Below are 19697 nucleotides of genomic sequence, written 5' to 3'. Positions count from 1 at the left end.
CATTACTTTAGGGTTTGTGCTTATGAGTAGAGAATATCATAAATTTTCACATTCCCAGTTTTTGCAATTCTTCATTGTTAATATCTTTGTATAGTAATTATGTTTTACTTTATTATAAACATACCCATTTTAGAAAAGTTTTAGAATACTGAATGATGTAGCTGTTCATAATATAGTAAATATAGACTTGTATCATTTTTCTTTTGTAAAAAATATACTTACCTGCATTTAAAATTTGGAGGAGAATATATTGTTAACAGTGTTTTGCTCTTAGGTACAATATGGGTGACAAAATTTGTTTATATATGCTTTTTAATTTTTATATATTAAGAATTTGTTTTCATAATTTTTTAATAGTATTACATTCCCTTCAGGGATTAAATTTCAGCCCTATTCACCTGAGATGTCAAACTCTGAAAGGTGAGTTGAACATGTGGTCCAGAGAACTCGGGGCAGCCCATTCTGTGACTCTGACTGATCAGTTTCAGGAATGAGCGGCAGTGACCCTGCCATAGCAGCATGTGTAGGTTCACAGAAGGACAAGTAGAAAGGATCTGAGGACCTGGTAGGTGGGGCCCTCATGTCTGATTCTTTGTTGTAGAATATCTGCCCAGAATCCATCCTGTGACAGTGTGGGGTGGGAGTGGCTGCACTAATCCGGGATTTAGGGCAGAGCTGTTCAAATTTAAGTATAGATCAGAAAGGTCATTTTATAAACCCAGAGTCTGGGGTCCCCAGTCTCACAGGTTCTGGTTTGGGTCTGCAGTGTGACTGAAGAGCTTGCATCTTTTACAAGCCTCTCAGAGGATCCTGAGGCAGGAAGCCCAGAGAAAACACTTAGAAAAACATCTAGAGTGTTCTTGGCTCACAACAGATCTTGTTGGCTCCCCCTGGTACATTTAGGTGTTGATTCAAATTACATTTGCCCAGAAGAGCCTTCGTTGGAAACACTTTCTAAAATAGCTTCCCCATGACAGCGTATGTACTAGCCTTAATATTTCTCCAAAACATTTATCAGAACTGATATTCTGATGTGTATTTACTCAGTCACCTTCACTAGACTGTATGCTCCACGAAGGCCGTGGCTTTGCCTGTTTTGTTCTGATGAGTCTCCAGTGATTAAAACAGCGTCTGGCCAAATGTAGATGCTTAACAAATATTTTTAAAGGAATGAATTACTCACCATGCAGTTGGATATTGAATACTGCCACAATACTGTATGGCAAATGTCCTTTTCTTTTTCCCCTAAAAGCAAGACTCATCATTTGTAAACTGGGTTAAATATCCTTATTATATCAAAGAAAATAACTGGATAGAGACAAGAGAATAGATCTATTGCTTGGAAAACTAAGAATTTGTTGCAAGCAGACCTGCCCAAAAAGAATTTACAAAGGAGACTGACAAAAAGAAAATAACAGAAGGAAACATGTGACATCAGGAATGAAGAAAAAGGAATGGAAAGGGTAAATAGATCATCAAATATAATAGGCTAGTCTCCTTTCGAGTTTTTTTCAAGTTACATTGGGTGGTTGAAAGCAGAAATGACAACTTTACCTGATATGGTTCTCAATGTAGGTAGAAGTGTTGAGATATCATTCACTGTTAGGGAACTGTAAATTAAGGCCATCATTATCTACTACCACATACGTGACAGGATGGCTGGAATCAAGTATGACAGTGCCAACTGCTAGAAAAGACATGGAACATCCGGGGTGTTCATACACTACTGGTGAGAATGTCAGTTAGTACAGCCACTAAAGAAAAATTTGGCAGTTTCTTATAAAGTTAAACACAAATGTAACATATGACTGCTGGGTATTTACCCCAAAGGAACAAATACTTACTTTCCCATAAAGTTGGGTCCATAAATGTTCATAGGGTTTTATTCAAAACAATGAAACACTGGAAAACAATCCAGACATGTCAATAGTAAACAGATAGTCACTGTACATCCATACAAAAGAATACTATTAACAAGTAAAACTATTTATACACCAAAAAAATTGGATGGATCTTAACAGCAATTTGCTGAGTGAAACGAAGCCTATCTCAAAGGCTACACACAGTATGATTCCATTTTAACAGCATTGTTGAAATAACCAAGTTGGAGTGATGGAATTTGACCAGTGGTCACCATGGTCAGGGTTGGGGGAAGAGTGTGACCACAGAGGAGTAACATGAGGATGTTTCTTTGTGTTGGCACAATTCTGCATCCCAATTGTGGTGGGGTTTACAGAAATCTTATGTACAAGATAAAATTTCTTAAAACTATATACTAAAAACAAAAAAACTTCATAAAATTAGTGCATGCAAAAACCTACTAAAATCCAAATAAGATCCAGTTTACTTAACAGCACTGCACCAATGTCATTTTATTGGGTTTGATGATGTATTATGGTTATGTAAGATAACATCACTGAAGAAACTGAGTAAGGGTATGTGGGAACGTGGTATATTTTGTAATTACTTGGGAGTCTAAAACTATTTCAAAACAAATTTTAGAAAAATCATTTTTAAAGTGTTTGTAAACTACCTAATCCTACTTATAAACTTAAATACATCGTTATGTTGGATTACATTTATGAATATATTCCTTTTTCCTTTGAAGTACATTGTAGACAGAGCTGAATTTAGAACCTAAGAAATGCAAGAGTGAAACATATAATAATACAAAGTGGGCACAGAACACTCCTGTATTGTATATAACAATACAAATTAGTGTCAAGACTAGGCCACTTTAAAATTATGGAATCATTGATATGGTTCAAGGTATTCTGCCCCAAAATGGACATCAGGTGTATAATAAATTTAGACTTGTGATAGAAAGTTCAAGTATATGTCATTTTCATGAGGTTTCTTTCCTTCAGAATTCTGATATTTTGCTAAAGTTACTCCATATTTAGTGGGTCCATAACCATTTTATTTCTGTGTGAATTCATGAAAAGCAATGAGGCAGAATGTATCACTGAAATCCTACCATATTCATTGCCATCTGAAAATTTTTCTCCAGCATGCATATCAGGCAACTTACTGAGGTTTTATTTCCAGGCAAAGGCTTTCCCACGATCATCATATTGTTACTATGTATGAGCTCATTGGTGATCTATTATGATCACTGATGAGATAGGGTTTTTATTTCCATAGAAGGTTTTCCTAGCCTCTCCATTCATAGGATTTATCTTAGCATACACTTTTCAGACATATAATTAGTACCTAAAAATGCTTCCTTGAGCTTTTTCTGCATTGAATGTATCAGAGCTTTTCCTACATGTTAATTTAGACATACAATGTGAGGTAACTGATCACTGAAGGCACTAGCACATTCTCTTCATTCATTAAATTTCACCCCTATTGCAAATTTCATATTTCCTAAGGGTGAAATCTAGCAGCAGGCTAATCTACACTGACAATAGTCAAGGATGCTAGGAGCACACTTATGTTTAATGAGTTCACTGAACTATCATCTTTTTTATCCTAAAAAATTCACTTGTATATAATGAGTTCAGAGTTTCTACAAAGAATTATATACTTTGACCTATATGTTTCTCATGTGTATTAACAAGGGTTGACAAAAGATTACCCCCAATCACTGGATTCACAGTCTGTCTCTTTTATGAAGTCTTTGAGGTACAATGAGTGTTGAATTTGTGTTGAAGGCTTTCTCACATTAATTGCATACATACAGTTTGTCTCCTGTGTAAATTTTCTGGTGGGTAATGAGACCAATACCAATGCTGAATAGGATTTTCCACAGTCAGTATATATAAAGGTTAGAAATCTCTGATGTTGGACAAACCATATTTTCTTCCTGTTGGTGTAATCATAGTCATCGCTTTTATGGTTTGTTTCCATTATGAGTTCTCTGATGTACAAGGAGATTCCTTTTTGAGGAGAAGCCTTTTCCACAATCACTGCATACAAAAGGTTTCTCTCCTGTATGAGTCCGCTGATGAACCACTAGACGGCTTTTCACAATGAAGCCTTTGCCACATTCACTGCAGGCATAAGGTTTCTCTCTAGTATGAATCTGCTGATGTAAAATGAGCTCTGTTTCCATGACAAAACCTAGTCCACATTCACTGCATATATAGGACTTCTCTCCCATATGAATTTGTTGATGTACGATGAGATAGCGTTTCATGGTGAAACCTTTTCCACACTCACTGCATGTAAAGGGTTTCTCTCCAGTATGAGTTCGCTGATGTACCACAAGATTGCTCTTAAAGGCAAACTCTTTTCCACATTTATTGCATGTATAGGGTTTCTCTCCAGTGTGAGTTCGCTGATGTAACATTAGTCCACTGTTCACAATGAAGCCTTTCCCACATTCACTGCATCGGTAAGGTTTTTCACCAGTATGTGTTCGCTGATGCACGACCAGCCGACTCTTTAATGGGAAGCCTTTCCCACACTCACTGCAGATGTAGGGTTTCTCTCCAGTGTGAATTCGTTGATGTACAGTAAGCATGCTCTTCACAGTGAAGCCTTTTCCACATTCACTACATACATAGGATTTCTCTACTGTATGAGTCTTCTGATGTACAATCAGATTACCCTTCCTGGGAAAGCCTTTTCCACATTCATTGCACACATACGGCTTCTCTCCTGTATGAATTCGCTGATGTTCGGTCAGACGGCTCTTCATAATGAAACCTTTCCCACATTCATTGCATATGTAGGGTCTCTCTCCTGTATGATTCCGTTGGTGGATGATGACATAGTGCTTTGTGGTAAAGCCTTTCCCACATTCACTGCAGATGTACGGTTTCTCTCCGGTGTGAGTTCGCTGGTGTATAGTGAGCATGCTCTTTCCAGTGAAGCCTTTTCCACATTCACTACATACATAGCATTTCTCTCCAGTATGATTTCGCTGATGTAAGATGAGATTACGCTTCCCTGGGAAGCCTTTTCCACAGTCACTGCATACATAAGGTTTCTCTCCTGTGTGAGTTCGCTGGTGTTCAATCAGACGGCTCTTCGTGGTGAAGACTTTTCCACAATCACTGCATATAAAAGATTTCTCTCTCTCATGAATTCTCTGATGTTCATTGAGCCTGGACTTCCGGGAGAATACTTTTGCACACAGATTGCATCCATAAGGTTTCTCTCCTGTATGAACTCTCTGATGATCAGTGAGCTGAGACTTCTTAACAAAGGCTTTCCCACATTCACTGCATATATGGGCTTTCTCTATGTTGTGAGTTATTTGGTGCTTAATGACTTGGGACTTAGTGCTGATGGGTTTTGCACTTACAGGGCATTTAACTGGAGAATGACATTTTTCATGTTTACCAAACAGAAATGATTTCCCATCTCCATTACATTTAGTAGAGTTTTTAATTTCATAGCTTTGGCTCTGGATGACTAAACTTAAATTTGACTTCAAAGTTTTTATATAGAACTCAAACATATCATGATTTTGCCTGAAACAGAAATAACTTTGGCTTTGAGGAACAGGATTTCCAAATGTATTATGTTCCTGGTATTGTTCAATACCTTTCAGCATTTTTTTATTTTCCCAGTCAACCTGCAGATGATTACCAATGTTGCCAGTTTCTAGGAAAGAAGAGAATAATGAATCCTTTTTATTCCTGTTTGGAATAAAATTGGTTAAAAAATTCCTTGGTGTTTTTTAAAAATGGTACTTTAGTGGCAACCTTATGATAACAGTATGAAACAAACACTCCCTGTATAAATGTTCCTTATTTCTTACTCATTGGTAAAACCAAAGTCATACAGGGACTTCCCTGGTGGGCCAGTAGTCAAGACTCTGTACTTCCACTGTAGGGCACATGGGTTTGATCCCACATGCCAAAATTTAAAAAAAAAAAAAATTAAAGTGTGGCCAAAAATTTAAAAAAACAAACCAAAAAAACCACACAAAGATTTCTTCTTGAGCTGAGGCCTGGAAGGTGGAATTCCACAGCCAGGGAAGTGAAACAGATTTGTGACAGGGTTCAAAGGAGTGAGTTATAAAATCCAAGGAAGGCGAAAACAAGGCAAACAAAAATCAAGATGTGAAATAAAATCAAGGATCAGATCTCAGAAGCAAAAACAGGTATATTTCCCTCTCAAGGCCTAAAAGTTCTTTTATGGGAAGAGCTATGCAGAGGCACAATTTCTGCATTTTCAGACACTCCCCAGCCTCTTCTCCCTGTCTAGCTCAGGACATCTGCAGTTACCAACCATTTCTCACTCACCTGGCCAGGTACGACTGTGGATTTCATCTTCTGTCATCCATCGTTCTTCCCCTTGTTCCAACTTGAACAGCACATCTGATTTGCTGACTCGATATCCTGTTTATGGGAAATGATAGAAGATTTAGTCCCACTGAATTGGGCTGGGGCTGGCCAAGACAGGAGAATTTTACATTTGAAGGGTTGGTTTTCACATCTGCCAAGCAGAGGCTTTGCACTCAGGAGAGACTCATGGGATGTTATAATATGATGGTATCTCTTTGGTCTCCACCCATGGTTTCTGGCAGAGAGCTTCTTCAGCCCTCATAGGGACTTCCCTGGTGGTCCAGTGGCTAAGACTCCAAGCTTCCAATGCAGAGGGCCTGGGTTTGATCCATGGTCATGGAACTAGATCCCATATGCTGCAACTAAAGATCCCATATGCCACAACAGAGCTTGAAGATCCTTTTTGCCACAACTAAGACCTGGTGTGCGTACTAAGTCACTTCAGTTGTGTCTGACTCTTTGTGACCCTACAGACTCTAACCCACCAGGTTCTCTGTCCATGGGATTCTTCAGCATGAATACTGGAGTGGGTTGCCATGACCTTCTCCAGGGGATCTTCCTGACCCAGGGATCAAACCATAGTCTCTTGTATCTCCTACACTGGCAGGCGGGTTCTTTACCACTAGCGCCACCTGAGAAGACCTGGCACAGCCGAATAAATATTTTTTAAATTAATATAAAAATGAAGCCCTTGTAATTTCCTATGTGAGAGGCATGGCAGAAACCTCTTTTGTTACAGCATTTGGTCAAATTCCAGTTCCTGGCACAAGAACTTCCAACACCCTTGGTCTCCAAGAGTGATGGGTGTCTTCTGTGTGCTGATAAGATGACTGGGGCCCTAGGGAGTTTAAGAGTGGAGACTGGCTGCCAGAAAAACCAAGGCATGAACAGAAGGTTAGAAATTTCAGCTCCTCCTACCCCTGCCATGAGCTTCCCTGATAGCTCAGTTGGTAAAGAATCCACCTGCAATGCAGGAGACCCCCATTCGATTCCTGGGTCAGGAAGATCCGCTGGAGAAGCGATAGGCTAACCACTCCAGTATTCTGGCCTGGAAAATTCTGTGGACTGTATAGCCCATGAGGTTGCAAAGAGTCGGACATGACTGAGAGACTTTCACTTTCTTTCACTTTTCACCCCCGCCACACAGAGAGAGGGGACTGGAGACTGAGTTAACCACCCACAGCCAGTGACTTTAAAAAAACATGCCTACACAATGAAATCAGCATAAAACCCCCTACACAACCAGGCTGGGGGAGCTTCTGGGTTGATGACCACATCAAGGTGACACACTTGGAGCACTCATGGAAGGAGCATGATCCCTCCCCCTTAACTCTGCCCCAGCATCTCTTCCATTTGGCTATTCCTGAGTTTTATCCTTTATAATAAACTAGTAATGGTAAGTTAAGTGCTTTCCTGAGTTCTGTCAGCCATTCTAACAAACTGTCAAATGCTGAGGGGTGGAGAATGGGAATACTTGATTTTTTTTTTAATGTAATTTTTTTTTTTTTTTTTTTTGGCCATGCCCCGTGGCATATAGGACCTTAGTTTCCCAACCAGGGATCAAACTTGTGCTCCCTGCATTTGAAGTGCGAAGTTTTAACCACTGGACCACTAGGGAAGTCCCAAAGGTTCAGTTTATAGTCAAGTCAGACAGAAGTGTGGGTACCCTGGACACCTAATATGTTCAACTTACATCCGAAGTGAGCCTGTAAGCCTCTGGGGTATGATGCTGAATTTGGGTGGTTAGTGTCAAAAGAGGACTGAATTGCGGGACACCCAGGCTGTACATGGAGAGTAGGAGAATTGGTTACTAGTATAGAAAAAACCCAGACATTTGGTGTCAGTCGTGTTGGGCATAAAAACAGTTCATAGCACATTGTATATATACTTTCAACAGGAGCTAGAAGAGGCAATAAGAATCTGCCATAGGGCACTGCAGTATTTCAAAGTTTAAGCAGCTGAGAAAATAAAAGCCACTGATTGGGGACCCTCTGAAGGACCCAAGGGAGCTGTCCTCACCCACGGACACCAGGTTGCTATAGTTCTCCAGCATCACATCCCGGTACAGGGTCTTCTGAGCAGGGGCCAGGAGCTGCCACTCTTCCCATGTGAAGTCCACAGCCACATCCTTGAATGACAAGATTTCCTGGAGTAACAGATTCCTGGTTTAATATGAGTGTTTCTCTTCAATTCATTCATAAAGAATATAAAGGAAGCTGTCCTGCTCATATTAAGTACGATTTTGACACCAATTTTCATGTGTATTTTTTTTTAAACACACCACCAAGCAACTGTCTGACACCAGCTGTGTGTCCTACCATTCAATTCTGACATGATCAACCTGAAGAGAGCACCACGTGGCATACGGTAAAGGCTCAGTCCCATGTCTAAAATATGACACAAAGGAACCTAGTTACAAAATAGAGACAGACTCACACAGAGAATAGACTTATGGTTGCCAAAGTGGGAGTTGGAGGAGAAATGGGTTGGGAGTTTGGGATTAGCAGATGCAAACTATTATATATATAGAATGGATAAATAAAGTTCTAATGTTCTGCACAGAGAATATACTGTGACAAGCCATAATGGAAAATCGTATGAAAAAAGAATGTATATACATGTATAACAGAATCACTTTGGTATACAGCAAAAATTAACATAACATTGTAAATCAACTATACTTCAATTTAAAAAAGATTTTAAAGAAGATATCATGAGCAAAGCTGAAAGAAAAGTGACAGGCCAGGAAAATATTTTTTATAAACAAAAGAAAGAGGACTTCCCCAGGAGTCCAGTGCTAAGAATCCATGCTTCCACTGCAGGGAGTGCATGTTCAATTTCTGGTCAAGGAAATAAGGTCCCACATGCCACGTTGCGAGGTTAAAATAAAAGAGAAAGAATCAATATACAGTACATAGGAATGATTCATTAATCAGAAGAAAAAGATAATCTTGTTAATATATAAATGATAAGGACAGACATTTCTCAAGAGAAAAAATGCAGCTGATCAATTAATATATAAGACCAATTTCAACCTCATCTGTGATGAGGTAAATGCAAAATATGGCCAAAAAAAAAAAAAACTGATTACTGAAAATCATACAATTTGATAATATCCTAGTATTAAGTGCTGTCAAAGACTAAAGGCATGGATGACCTCATACAGCCCTTACCATGTGGCAGGCACTCCTCTAAATGCTTTACATAGTTTAACACAGTTTTTTTGAGTATGACTATAGACAAATGGCTCAGTGGGTAAAGAATCTCTCTGCAATGCAGGAGACATAGGAGACGTGGGTTCAATCCCTGGGTTGGGAAGATCCCCTGGAGGAGGAAATGACAACCCACTCCAGTATTCTTGCCTGGAGAATTCCATGGACAGAGGAACTTGGCAGGTTAAAGCCCATGGAGTCACACAGAGTCAGACACAACTGAGTGACTAAGCACAGTACAGCACACAGACAAATGGAATTTTATACAGCTAATCTTCACTGAACAATTGCAGTCATTATTCGTTTGGATGTTTAAATTATATCATCTTAGGGCAATAAGATGTTCTTTAAGAGTGTAATTTTTTGCACAAAACATCCTAACAGATGTGTACACAGATATGTGCATGAACCCACATACATTTGTAAATAGACACACATCTACAGGTGCGCACACAGAGTCAGTGACAGATACACATGATGTTCTAACACTATAGTTTCACAGGAATCACATAAACACTACATTCTTAATCGCACTTTGCTATGGTGTTGGGGTTAGATTCAGTTTATTTCTCTCTACTGAACTGGATTTTCTTTTTTTACAGGCTCTACAAATCCATTAAGGAATAAAGGAGAGAAAAAAATAAGACATGAATCACCTGCGCCTGGATCATATTCTCTGTTCTCTGAAAACAGTTGGCAATGCAGAGGTTCTGTCTCTGTCTCTTCTGGATATTCCTGTTAATTTCTAGTTAGATATCACAGCTGCCAGAGTGTCCCCAGAAATAACAATATCTAGGTCCTGGAACATTCTCTTACTTTATTCATATCTTGTCTGTTGTTTAAACCTGTGGGTTGAAAAGCAAAATTACTTTTAGGATTATATTCCTACTTTCTGTGAGCTCACCTTAATACTACGGTCCCCAGTATTTCTGTCTCTCCATTTAGTTTCCCAGAAAATTTCACACCTCCGGCCAGTGAAACCTAATTCCCTGAATATGTGGGAGTAGCATGAATTTGATGGGGGAAGTGGCCAAGGAGAATTGGCACATCACTACATTTCAGTGGCAGGTAATTTTCAGCACAGTTATACAGATGAAGCCATCTGGGGATTGAGAAACTGTAAAATTCTTCCTTTAAATTTTGTTGCCCTGACACCTCTTAAAAAGTCTTCATATCCCTTGTTTAAATACATTTTCAACACAAGGGCCAATGAGCAAATCAGAAAAAGAATATGAGCTATACAATCTTGAGAAAGAAGAATGGAACTGGAGGAATCAACCTGCCTGACTTCAGGCTATACTACAAAGCTACAGTCATCAAGACAGTATGGTACTGGCACAAGACAGAAACATAGATCAATGAAACAATATAGAAAGCCCAGAGATGAATCCACGCACCTATGGACACCTTATCTTTGACAAAGGAGGCAAGAATATACAATGGAGAAAAGACAATCTCTTTAACAAGTGGTGCTGGGAAAACTGGTCAACCACTTGTAAAAGAATGAAACTAGGACAATTTCTAACACCATACACAAAAATAAACTCAAAATGGATTAAAGATCTAAATGTAAGGCCAGAAATTATAAAACTCCTAGAGGAAAACATAGGCAAAACACTCTCTGACATAAATCACAGCAGGATCCTCTATGACACACTTCCCAGAGTAATGGAAATAAAAGCAAAAATAAACAAATGGGACCTAATTAAACTTAAAAGCTTTTGCACAATGAAGGAAACTATAAGCAAGGTGAAAAGACAGCCTTCAGAATGGAAGAAAATAAAAGCCAACGAAGCAACTGACAAAGAATTAATCTCAAAAATATACAAGCAGCACCTGCAGCTCAATTCCAGAAAAATAAATGACCCAGTCAAAAAATGGGCCAAAGAACTAAATAGACATTTCTCCAAAGACATACAGATGGCTAACAAACACTTGAAAAGATGCTCAACATCACTCATTATCAGAGAAATGCAAATCAAAACCACAATGAAGTACCATCTCACACTGGTCAGAATGGCTGCTGTCAAAAAAGTCTACAAACAATAAATGCTGGAGAGGGTGTGGAGAAAAAGGAACCCTCTTACACTGTTGGTGGGAATGCAAACTAGTACAGCCACTATGGAGAACAGTGTGCAGATTCCTTAAAAAACTGGAAATAGAACTGCCATACGACCCAGCAATCCCACTGCTGGGCATACACACTGGGGAAACTGGAATTGAAAGAGACACATGTACCCCAATGTTCATAGCAGGACTGTTTACAATAGGCAGGACATGGAAGCAACCTAGACGTCCATCAGCAGACGAATGGATAAGAAAGCTGTGGTACATATACTCAATGGACTATTACTTAGCTATTTAAAAAAATGCATTTGAATCAGTTCATCCACCATCAGAGGTGGATGAAACTGGAGCCTATTATACAGAGCAAAGTAAGAAAGAAAAACACCAATACAGTATATTAACACATATATATGGAATTTAGAATGATGACCCTATATGCGAGACAGCAAAAGAGACACAGATGTAAAGAACAGACTTTTGGACTCTGTGGGAGAAGGTGAGTGTGGGACGATTTGGGAGAATAGCATTGAAACATATATATTATCATATGTGAAACAGATCACCAGTCAAGGTTCGATGCATGAGATAGGGTGCTCAGGGCTGGTGCACTGGGAGGACCCTGAGAGAAGGGATGGGGAGGGAGGTGGGAGGGAAGGTCAGAATGGGGAACACATATACACCCATGGCTGATTCATGTGAATGCATGGCAAAAACCACCACAGTATTGTAAAGTAATTAGCCTCCAATTAAAATTTAAAAAAAAAAAAACCACCACAAAACTAAAAAAAAAAAAAAAAGAATATGAGCTATAAATACAAATATAAAAACAATTCAAAAATATAAATACTGGGGAAATGAATAAGGGAGTCAACTTGCAGGAAGAAGAATAAAGACAAAATTTAAAGGGACTAGAAAACTGGTGGGTCGAGGGACTTGGACCTGAAGTTTTCGGGGAATGTTAAGTTCATTAGCCAAAGTCTGAGCTAAACACACGAACCTACCAGGGCTCCGGAGCCTCCAAGCCTTCTGCGTCACGCATTTCTGCACGAAAGACAGTGACCATTACCCACCTCACCCCTCACCCGACTAACACCAAACCAGGTCAGATACACACGTATACTGACCTCCCTTAATGGTTCCTCGACTTTGAGCTCCAAATTATTCGAAAACCGGAACAAGACACCGCATTCACTGACAATCCCCACCGCACTAGTTGTCAACCGCCAAGATGCTAAACCCTGACCTCAGGACTCTCGGTAGTTGATCTGTTCAGACTTTTCGGTGACCACCAGAGCCCATGACTGACCCCAAGACACCCCGATCACGGACGTTCAGTACACGCTCCCCTCAAAAACAAAATCAAACCGCCACCCGCCCTCGTGCTACCTTAACGGGCTGGAAGGAGCCACAACCCACCTAAAGGCCGACAGACCGCCCCCGTCCCCGCCTTTTACAGCCAGACACACAAACCCACCTGGTTCTCTCCTGAACCTGCAGCCACCTCTTCAGGGCCTAACTTTCTTCCCTAAGCTTCTTTCACTTCTGGTCCCCTCGCCCAGCCCCCTCTACAGACACCAACCGTCAAAGGTCAGCGGCGTTTTTACCGCGTTTCTATGGTGAATGATAGGGCGTTTCCGGCATTTCCTTATGAGCTAATATATACACGCCACCACTGCCGCCTCGGCCCCCTGGGGGCCGCCATCTTTGCGCATCTGTCGTATAGAGGGCGTACGGGTCTGCTGAGAAACCACGGCCGAAATTCTGTTTCCTGGCCCAAGGAAAATGGGGCGATTTTAAGAGGTTTGAGCTCATACAAAGCAATCATGACGTGAGGGTAAATTCGTTTGAATGGACAGGGCCCGCTTTCTAAGATCGGAGCCCATCAAGACCAGAAGGATGCAGGCATACATTCTAAGCGGCTGTTAATGGCTGTGGCGTCTCAGCTCTGTGGGAAATTAAAATTACTTCCGGACATCTCGATCACTGGTTTAACCCCGAAAAGATCTAGAGACCGTATGAAAACTTAAGCGTGCTTGGGAAAAAAAAAAAAAAAACCGGAGGCGCTCTGTAGCCATTGGGCAGGAGCACCGTGGAAGCAGCCATCTTAGAAGATCGGTGTCCGTACTCAAAGCAAGTGCTTCGTGCGGGGCGGGGCTAGGCGTGGAATTGTCAGGTTAAGTGTTTGAGGAAAACCGAGGTTTGGGAAACTGATTAGTACAGCGATCACAATGTGAGCAGAAACAGTGGACGTTGTGAGCCACTTCTCAAGTGTGCTAATTACACGGCCGAAATACAAAACTTGCCATATCCTAGGCAGCACAGGACAGTCTTCTGTCACTATACATTAGTCTGCATTCTTTTCGTAAAATTAGGACTGTAGGTTCTGGCTTCTTTCACATAGCATAATTGTTTTGAAATTCATCATTACTAAAGTATCAATAGTTCGTTCCTTTTTGTTGCTTTAGTATTCATTGTTGGATACTCACTGGATAATCATTCACCAATGGGTGGACCTTTGAATTGGTTCATTTTTTTGGATACTGCAAATAGAACTATGAATATCCGTGTACAACAATGACCTCAAAGAACTGGTTTTCCCAGTTCCGTGCATCTTCGTCGCCTCCCCAAAAAGTCTTTGCCAGTCATTTACAGGGATACTACCCAGTTTATGCCCTGCTCCAGCTCATATTTCTCCCATCACCCCAGCCCTAAGCTCGAAGACTCACTCACCCTGAGGAAACAGATCTTGAGAACACAGGCTGTGGCACAGACCCCAGGTTCACCTGTTGGCTTCAATATGTTTAACCCTATAGCCAATGCCATAAACAATTCTCAGAAAGTGAGTGATAGTCATGTAACCAAAGGTCATAGCAAGAAGTTAGTTCCATTTTCCAATATTCCCTAAAATGACAATAATTTGTAAGAGGGGCTCAGGATTACTGAAGGCTGTTCTACTCAGAGTGAGGGTTCATAACAGCTAAAGGACACAGATTAACATCAGCCAAGGGAAGAGACTGGAAGGGCAGAGTCTGGGGACGTTCCAAATGGAGCTTCCAGCTGCCTTTCCAACAATGGAATCATGGGCAGTGTGACTTTATTCCCCCTTATTTTTTAATTGAAGTATAGCTGATTTACAATGTTGTGTTAGTTTCAGATGCACAGAAAAGTGATTCAGTTTTACATGGTGTTAGTTGCTGAGTAGTGTCTGACTCTTTGCAACACTGTGGACCGCAGCCAGCTAGGCTCCTGTGTCCATGGGATTCTCCAGGCAGGAATACTGGAGTGGGTTACCATTCCCTTCTCCAGATCTTCTCAACCCAAGGATCAAACCCAGGTCTCCAGAATTGCAGGCAGATTCTTTACCATCTGAGCCACCAGGGAAGCCAGAGTTTGACACATACATAATAAATCCCTTTAATTTAAAAAATATTAAATTTTAAAAATTGAAGTATAGTTGATTTACGTTGTGTTAGTTTCAGATATATAGAAAAACAATTCAATTATTCATATATATTGGGCTTCCCACATGGTGCTAGTGGTAGAGAACCCACCTGCCAATGCAGGAGACATAAGAGACGCAGGTTTGATCCCCGGGTTGGGAAGATCTGGAGGAGAGCATAGCAACCTACTCCAGTATTCTTGCCTAGAGAATCCCATGGATAGAACAGCCTGACAGACTATAGTCCATAGAGTCAGAAAGCATCAGACATGACTCAAGTGACTTAGCATGCACATACATGAATATATATTGTTTTTCAGATTCTTTTCCTTAATAGGTTACTACAAAATATTTAGTATAGTTCTCTGTCCTATACTATAGGCTCTTGGTTATGTTTTTCATTTGGCCACACCTTCAGGCTTGCAGAATAGTAGTTCCCCAACCAAGGATAGAATCTGTGTCCCCTGCAGTAGAAGGGCAGAGTCCTAACCACAGGACTGCCAGAGAATTCCCATGGTTATCTATTTTATATATAATAGTGAGGGTTACTTTCCTGACATAAATGTGTGACAGCAGGCAGGCAGGGGGTATCACCAACCAGGAGCTCCCCTGAACCCCAATGTCCAGTCTTTATCTGGGGCTGGATCCCAGCAGGCTGGAAGGAAACCCACAGGCCTGATTTTAGTTTCCAGTCCCTGCAGAGGTCCACTGACACCATGGGATCTATAGCTTCCACCCTAAATCAGTGTGGGTGTGGTTTTTCCTTTTTCCCTTGCCGATTTTAGTGTCTATTCTTTCTATAATACATATAACCTTGAGGATAACAAGTTTTCTGAGTTCTATCAGTCTTTCTAGCAGATTATCAGACCTGAGGGTGGTCTTGGGGACCCCCCCAACACAATAGTGAAAGTGAAAGTCACTCAGTTGTGTCCGACTCTTTGTGACCCCACAGACTGTAGCCTGCCAGGCTTCTCTGTCCATGGAATTCTCGAGGCAAGAATACTGAAATGGGTAGCCATTCCCTTTTCCAGGGGATCATCCCAACCCAGGGATCGAACCCAGGTCTCCCACGTTTCAGGTGGATTCTTTACCAGCTGAGCTACCAGGAAAGCCCCCCAACACAATATGGAAGGTCCTTTTTTGACAAACATGTATATATCATTACACATATTATTAAACATATACATATGTATGTTGCCTTTCCTTTAAAAAATATATACTTTACTCATGGCTACATTTTAAAGATAGGAAATTCAAATGATGACATATATATATTTAAATGAATAATTATTAACTCAATTTCTAGCCCCTCTCCCATCCCCATAGTATATGAGGATAAAGTAGAAAGTTCCAAGCTTCTAATCATGGTTTGGTCTTTCTGGTGACAGTCGCACTTCAGAGATAGGCAGAAGCCCACCCAGAGTCCCTTTATGAGAGCATATGTTCCCATCACCTAGGAAATTCCAAGGGATTTAACAGTTCTGTGTAAGATGTTCCTATCACTCCCATCACTCAGGAAATTCCAAGGGTTCCATGACCTTTGTGTCAGGAACCAAGAGCAGTGACCAAATACATTCATCATTATGTCACACCAAGACGTTAGGATTAAATATTTCATTATTCCTTCTCTGATCTGCCCATCTTAAATTCTGACAGGAACCTCTATTCAAAAAGGTTTCTTGCAGTAGTTCTGACCCTGAGAATCGCTTTCCAGTAGGTCCTTTCCTTCAGCGACAAAATAACTTTGGTTAGTTCCTGAGGTCATTAAATTTTCAAATCTACATATAATTCATTTCCTATTTTGCTATGAACTGGGGACTATACCATTATGTATAAACGAACAAAAAATTTATAATCTAGGTGGAACAATGTGAACATTTTTTAAAAAGTATCCATACCCTTTTCTATGTAAAATTAAGTGAATTATTTCCCCTTTCTCTTCTAATATGTCCCTTTGAGAGGGTAACAGGCAGGAAGGCCAGGTATCTCCAAAGGGAGGAAATAGGCTGCAAGTGTCAGAAATTTTTCTCTCTCCCTTAAGCAGCAGGTATCAGATTTTTTTTCCTTCTCTATACAAAAATAAAAGGTTTCTCATAAAATTCTGTGTTGCCATGATGATACCTGTTTCCACCTGAACTGAACTTTTCTCAAACTTTGAGCTAACCAATGCATTTTCCTTATGAAAATGTTTTACTTAAGCTATGTTAATGAAACTATGTATTTGCTTTGGAATTTGCCTTTCTTCAAAATGGTTCTACCTAACTTTTTCTTTTCTCAAACCTTGGGCTTATAATAGCTCAACAAACCAGTATTCATATCAATTGTTTTATGGCTGGGGGATGACACACCTCATTCCATCCTATCTCAAAAATGTATACTGTGGGAGAGGGGCCTGGTGAAACTCCCTCAGTCTTGAGCTGTCTCTCTTATCTGATTAATAGCTTTCTAACAGACATAAAACAGCTTGTGAAAAACTAGCAAGGGGGCACTCCTTCTGCCCCCTTCTGATGTCAATGTCAGAAGCTTTGTCTATCACTTTTATACTTTAATAAAACTTTGTCACACAAAGCTCTGAGTGATCAAGCCTCGTCACTGGCCCCGGATTGAATTCCTCTCCTCCAGAGGTCAAGAATCCTGTCATCTTTCACGCAACAACCTTTCACCTTGAACAGAAAATTATCAGAAATACTTCATTCCTTATATGTCCTTTTCAACTCATGTAGGTGTACACATACTTTGATTATCTTTGACTGTGGGTAAAATTACCATAGGCATGAAATCTAGCCTTTAAAAAATTGCCAGCTCAAAGGTGGAAAGGATTTCCTCTTAAGTTCATCACTGTCATCATCTCTAGGTCCTAGGACAGGACCAAGTCAAGGGAAACAGTTGTTAAAAAGTTTTTTTCTGGATGGTGTGTATACAGCAAGGGAACTGTCTTCTAGAGCCAGAGCTTGGCTGATAGATTATTCATGAATTTTGAGCTCTGTTCCTCCAAGTGAGATGTATAAAGTTAAGCACATCCAAACATGCTGTGTTACATTGTCAGATTAAACGTATTTCATTTCCTTTGAAGGACTTTGGTAGGTTGAAACAACAAACTGAGTAAAGTTAGAACTGAAGAAGTGCAAGAGCTAACCATATAATGATCCTGGGTGGGAAAAGAAGACTCATGTCCCTTCAAAGAGGGGATTGTTTGTTAGTGTTAGCTGCTCAGTCATGTCTGACTCTTTGTGACCCCATGGTCTGTCCATAGGATTCTCCAGGCAAATATACTGGAGTAGGTTGCTATTTCCTTCTCCAAGGGCTCTCCCCAACCCAGAGATCAAACCCAGGTCTCCTGCATTGCAGGCAGATTCTTTACCATCTGAGCTACCAGGGAAGCCCACAGAGGGGAATGTATCACACTATAACTTTCAGAGATGAAGTGCAACAGAGACACCTTCCTTTCAATTAAGGAGTCACTGAGGTCAACATTCAGAAAACTAAGATCATGGCATCTGGTCCCATCACTTCATGTCAAATAGATGGGGAAACAGTGGAAACAGTGTCAGACTTTATTTTTCTGGGCTCCAAAATCACTGCAGATGGTGACTGCAGCCATGAAATTAAAAGATGCTTACTCCTTGGAAGGAAAGTTATGACCAACCTAGGTAGCATATTCAAAAGCAGAGACATTACTTTGTCAACAAAGGTCCATCTAGTCAAGGCCATGGTTTTTCCAGTGGTCATGTATGGATGTGAGAATTGGACTGTGAAGAAAGCTGAGCACCGAAGAATTGATGCTTTTGAACTGTGGTGTTGGAGAAGACTCTTGAGAGTCCGTAGGACTGCAAGGAGATCCAACCAGTCCATTCTAAAGGAGATCAGTCCTGGGTGTTCATTGGAAGGAATGATGCTAAAGCTGAAACTCCAATACTTTGGCCACCTCATGCAAAGAGTTGACTCATTGGAAAAGACTCTGATGCTGGGAGGGATTGGGGGCAGGAGGAGAAGGGGATGACAGAGGATGAGATGGCTGGATGGCATCACCGACTCGATGGACATGAGTTTGAGTGAACTCCGGGAGTTGGTGATGGACAGGGAGGTCTGGCGTGCTGTGATTCATGGGGTCGCAAAGAGTCAGACACAACTGAGCAACTGAACTGAACTGAACTGACATCAAAATTAGGAATTTGATTCCAGGTGTACTGTCCTACAATTTGATATATCATGTTAAAATTGTGACAGACATCTCTAAAAGATTCATTTTCATAGGGTTTGTTATTTGCTTCATGCACTTTCTGATATTTTGCTGAAGACGTGCCATAGTTGGTGTGTTCAGAGTTTCATTTCTACATGATTTCCTCTGCCAAATGATGACGAGGAACATACCACTGACCCATTTACTGCCTTCAGAGGTCCAACAGTTTCTCTCCAGTGTAAACTCTGACACCTAATGAAATCTTATTTCTGGGGAAGGACTTCTCCAGAGTCATTACATTTATGCCAACTATGACCTCACTGACATATGTGACCTATGAAAGCCCTGTTAGGGTCTATCTTTCCATGAGAGGCTTTCCCAGTCTCTGTGTTTATACTATTTGTCTCAGTATACACTCGCCAGCCATACAAAGAGCCAGAAGGTTTTATTCAAGGGTTTTCCAGCTTGATTGAATGAGTTTATTCCTGTGTGTCTTTTGTGACAAAAATATGACATAACTGACCACTGAGGGTGCTACCACATTCACTGCATTCACT

The 19697-nt window shown here is 40.6% G+C and overlaps 1 protein-coding gene across 1 annotated transcript in view; it reads right to left on the bottom strand.

The window, feature by feature from the left end:
- Positions 1–1856: 1856 nt before the first annotated feature.
- LOC102401659 (zinc finger protein 432) overlaps positions 1857–19697 on the bottom strand; it is a 28402-nt gene continuing 10561 nt past the window's right edge. Inside the window, 5 exon segments of the mRNA XM_044931406.2 lie at positions 1857–3967; positions 3970–5556; positions 6201–6296; positions 8262–8388; positions 10271–10299. Of these exon segments, the coding sequence (XP_044787341.1) occupies positions 3909–3967; positions 3970–5556; positions 6201–6296; positions 8262–8388; positions 10271–10299 (1898 nt within the window). The 3' untranslated portion in view covers positions 1857–3908.

This window comes from Bubalus bubalis, chromosome 18 (genome assembly GCF_019923935.1).
Source record: "Bubalus bubalis isolate 160015118507 breed Murrah chromosome 18, NDDB_SH_1, whole genome shotgun sequence".
NCBI lineage: Eukaryota > Metazoa > Chordata > Mammalia > Artiodactyla > Bovidae > Bubalus > Bubalus bubalis.
Note: the sequence above shows the minus strand (reverse complement) of the source record. Positions and strands in the feature narration are given on the sequence as shown.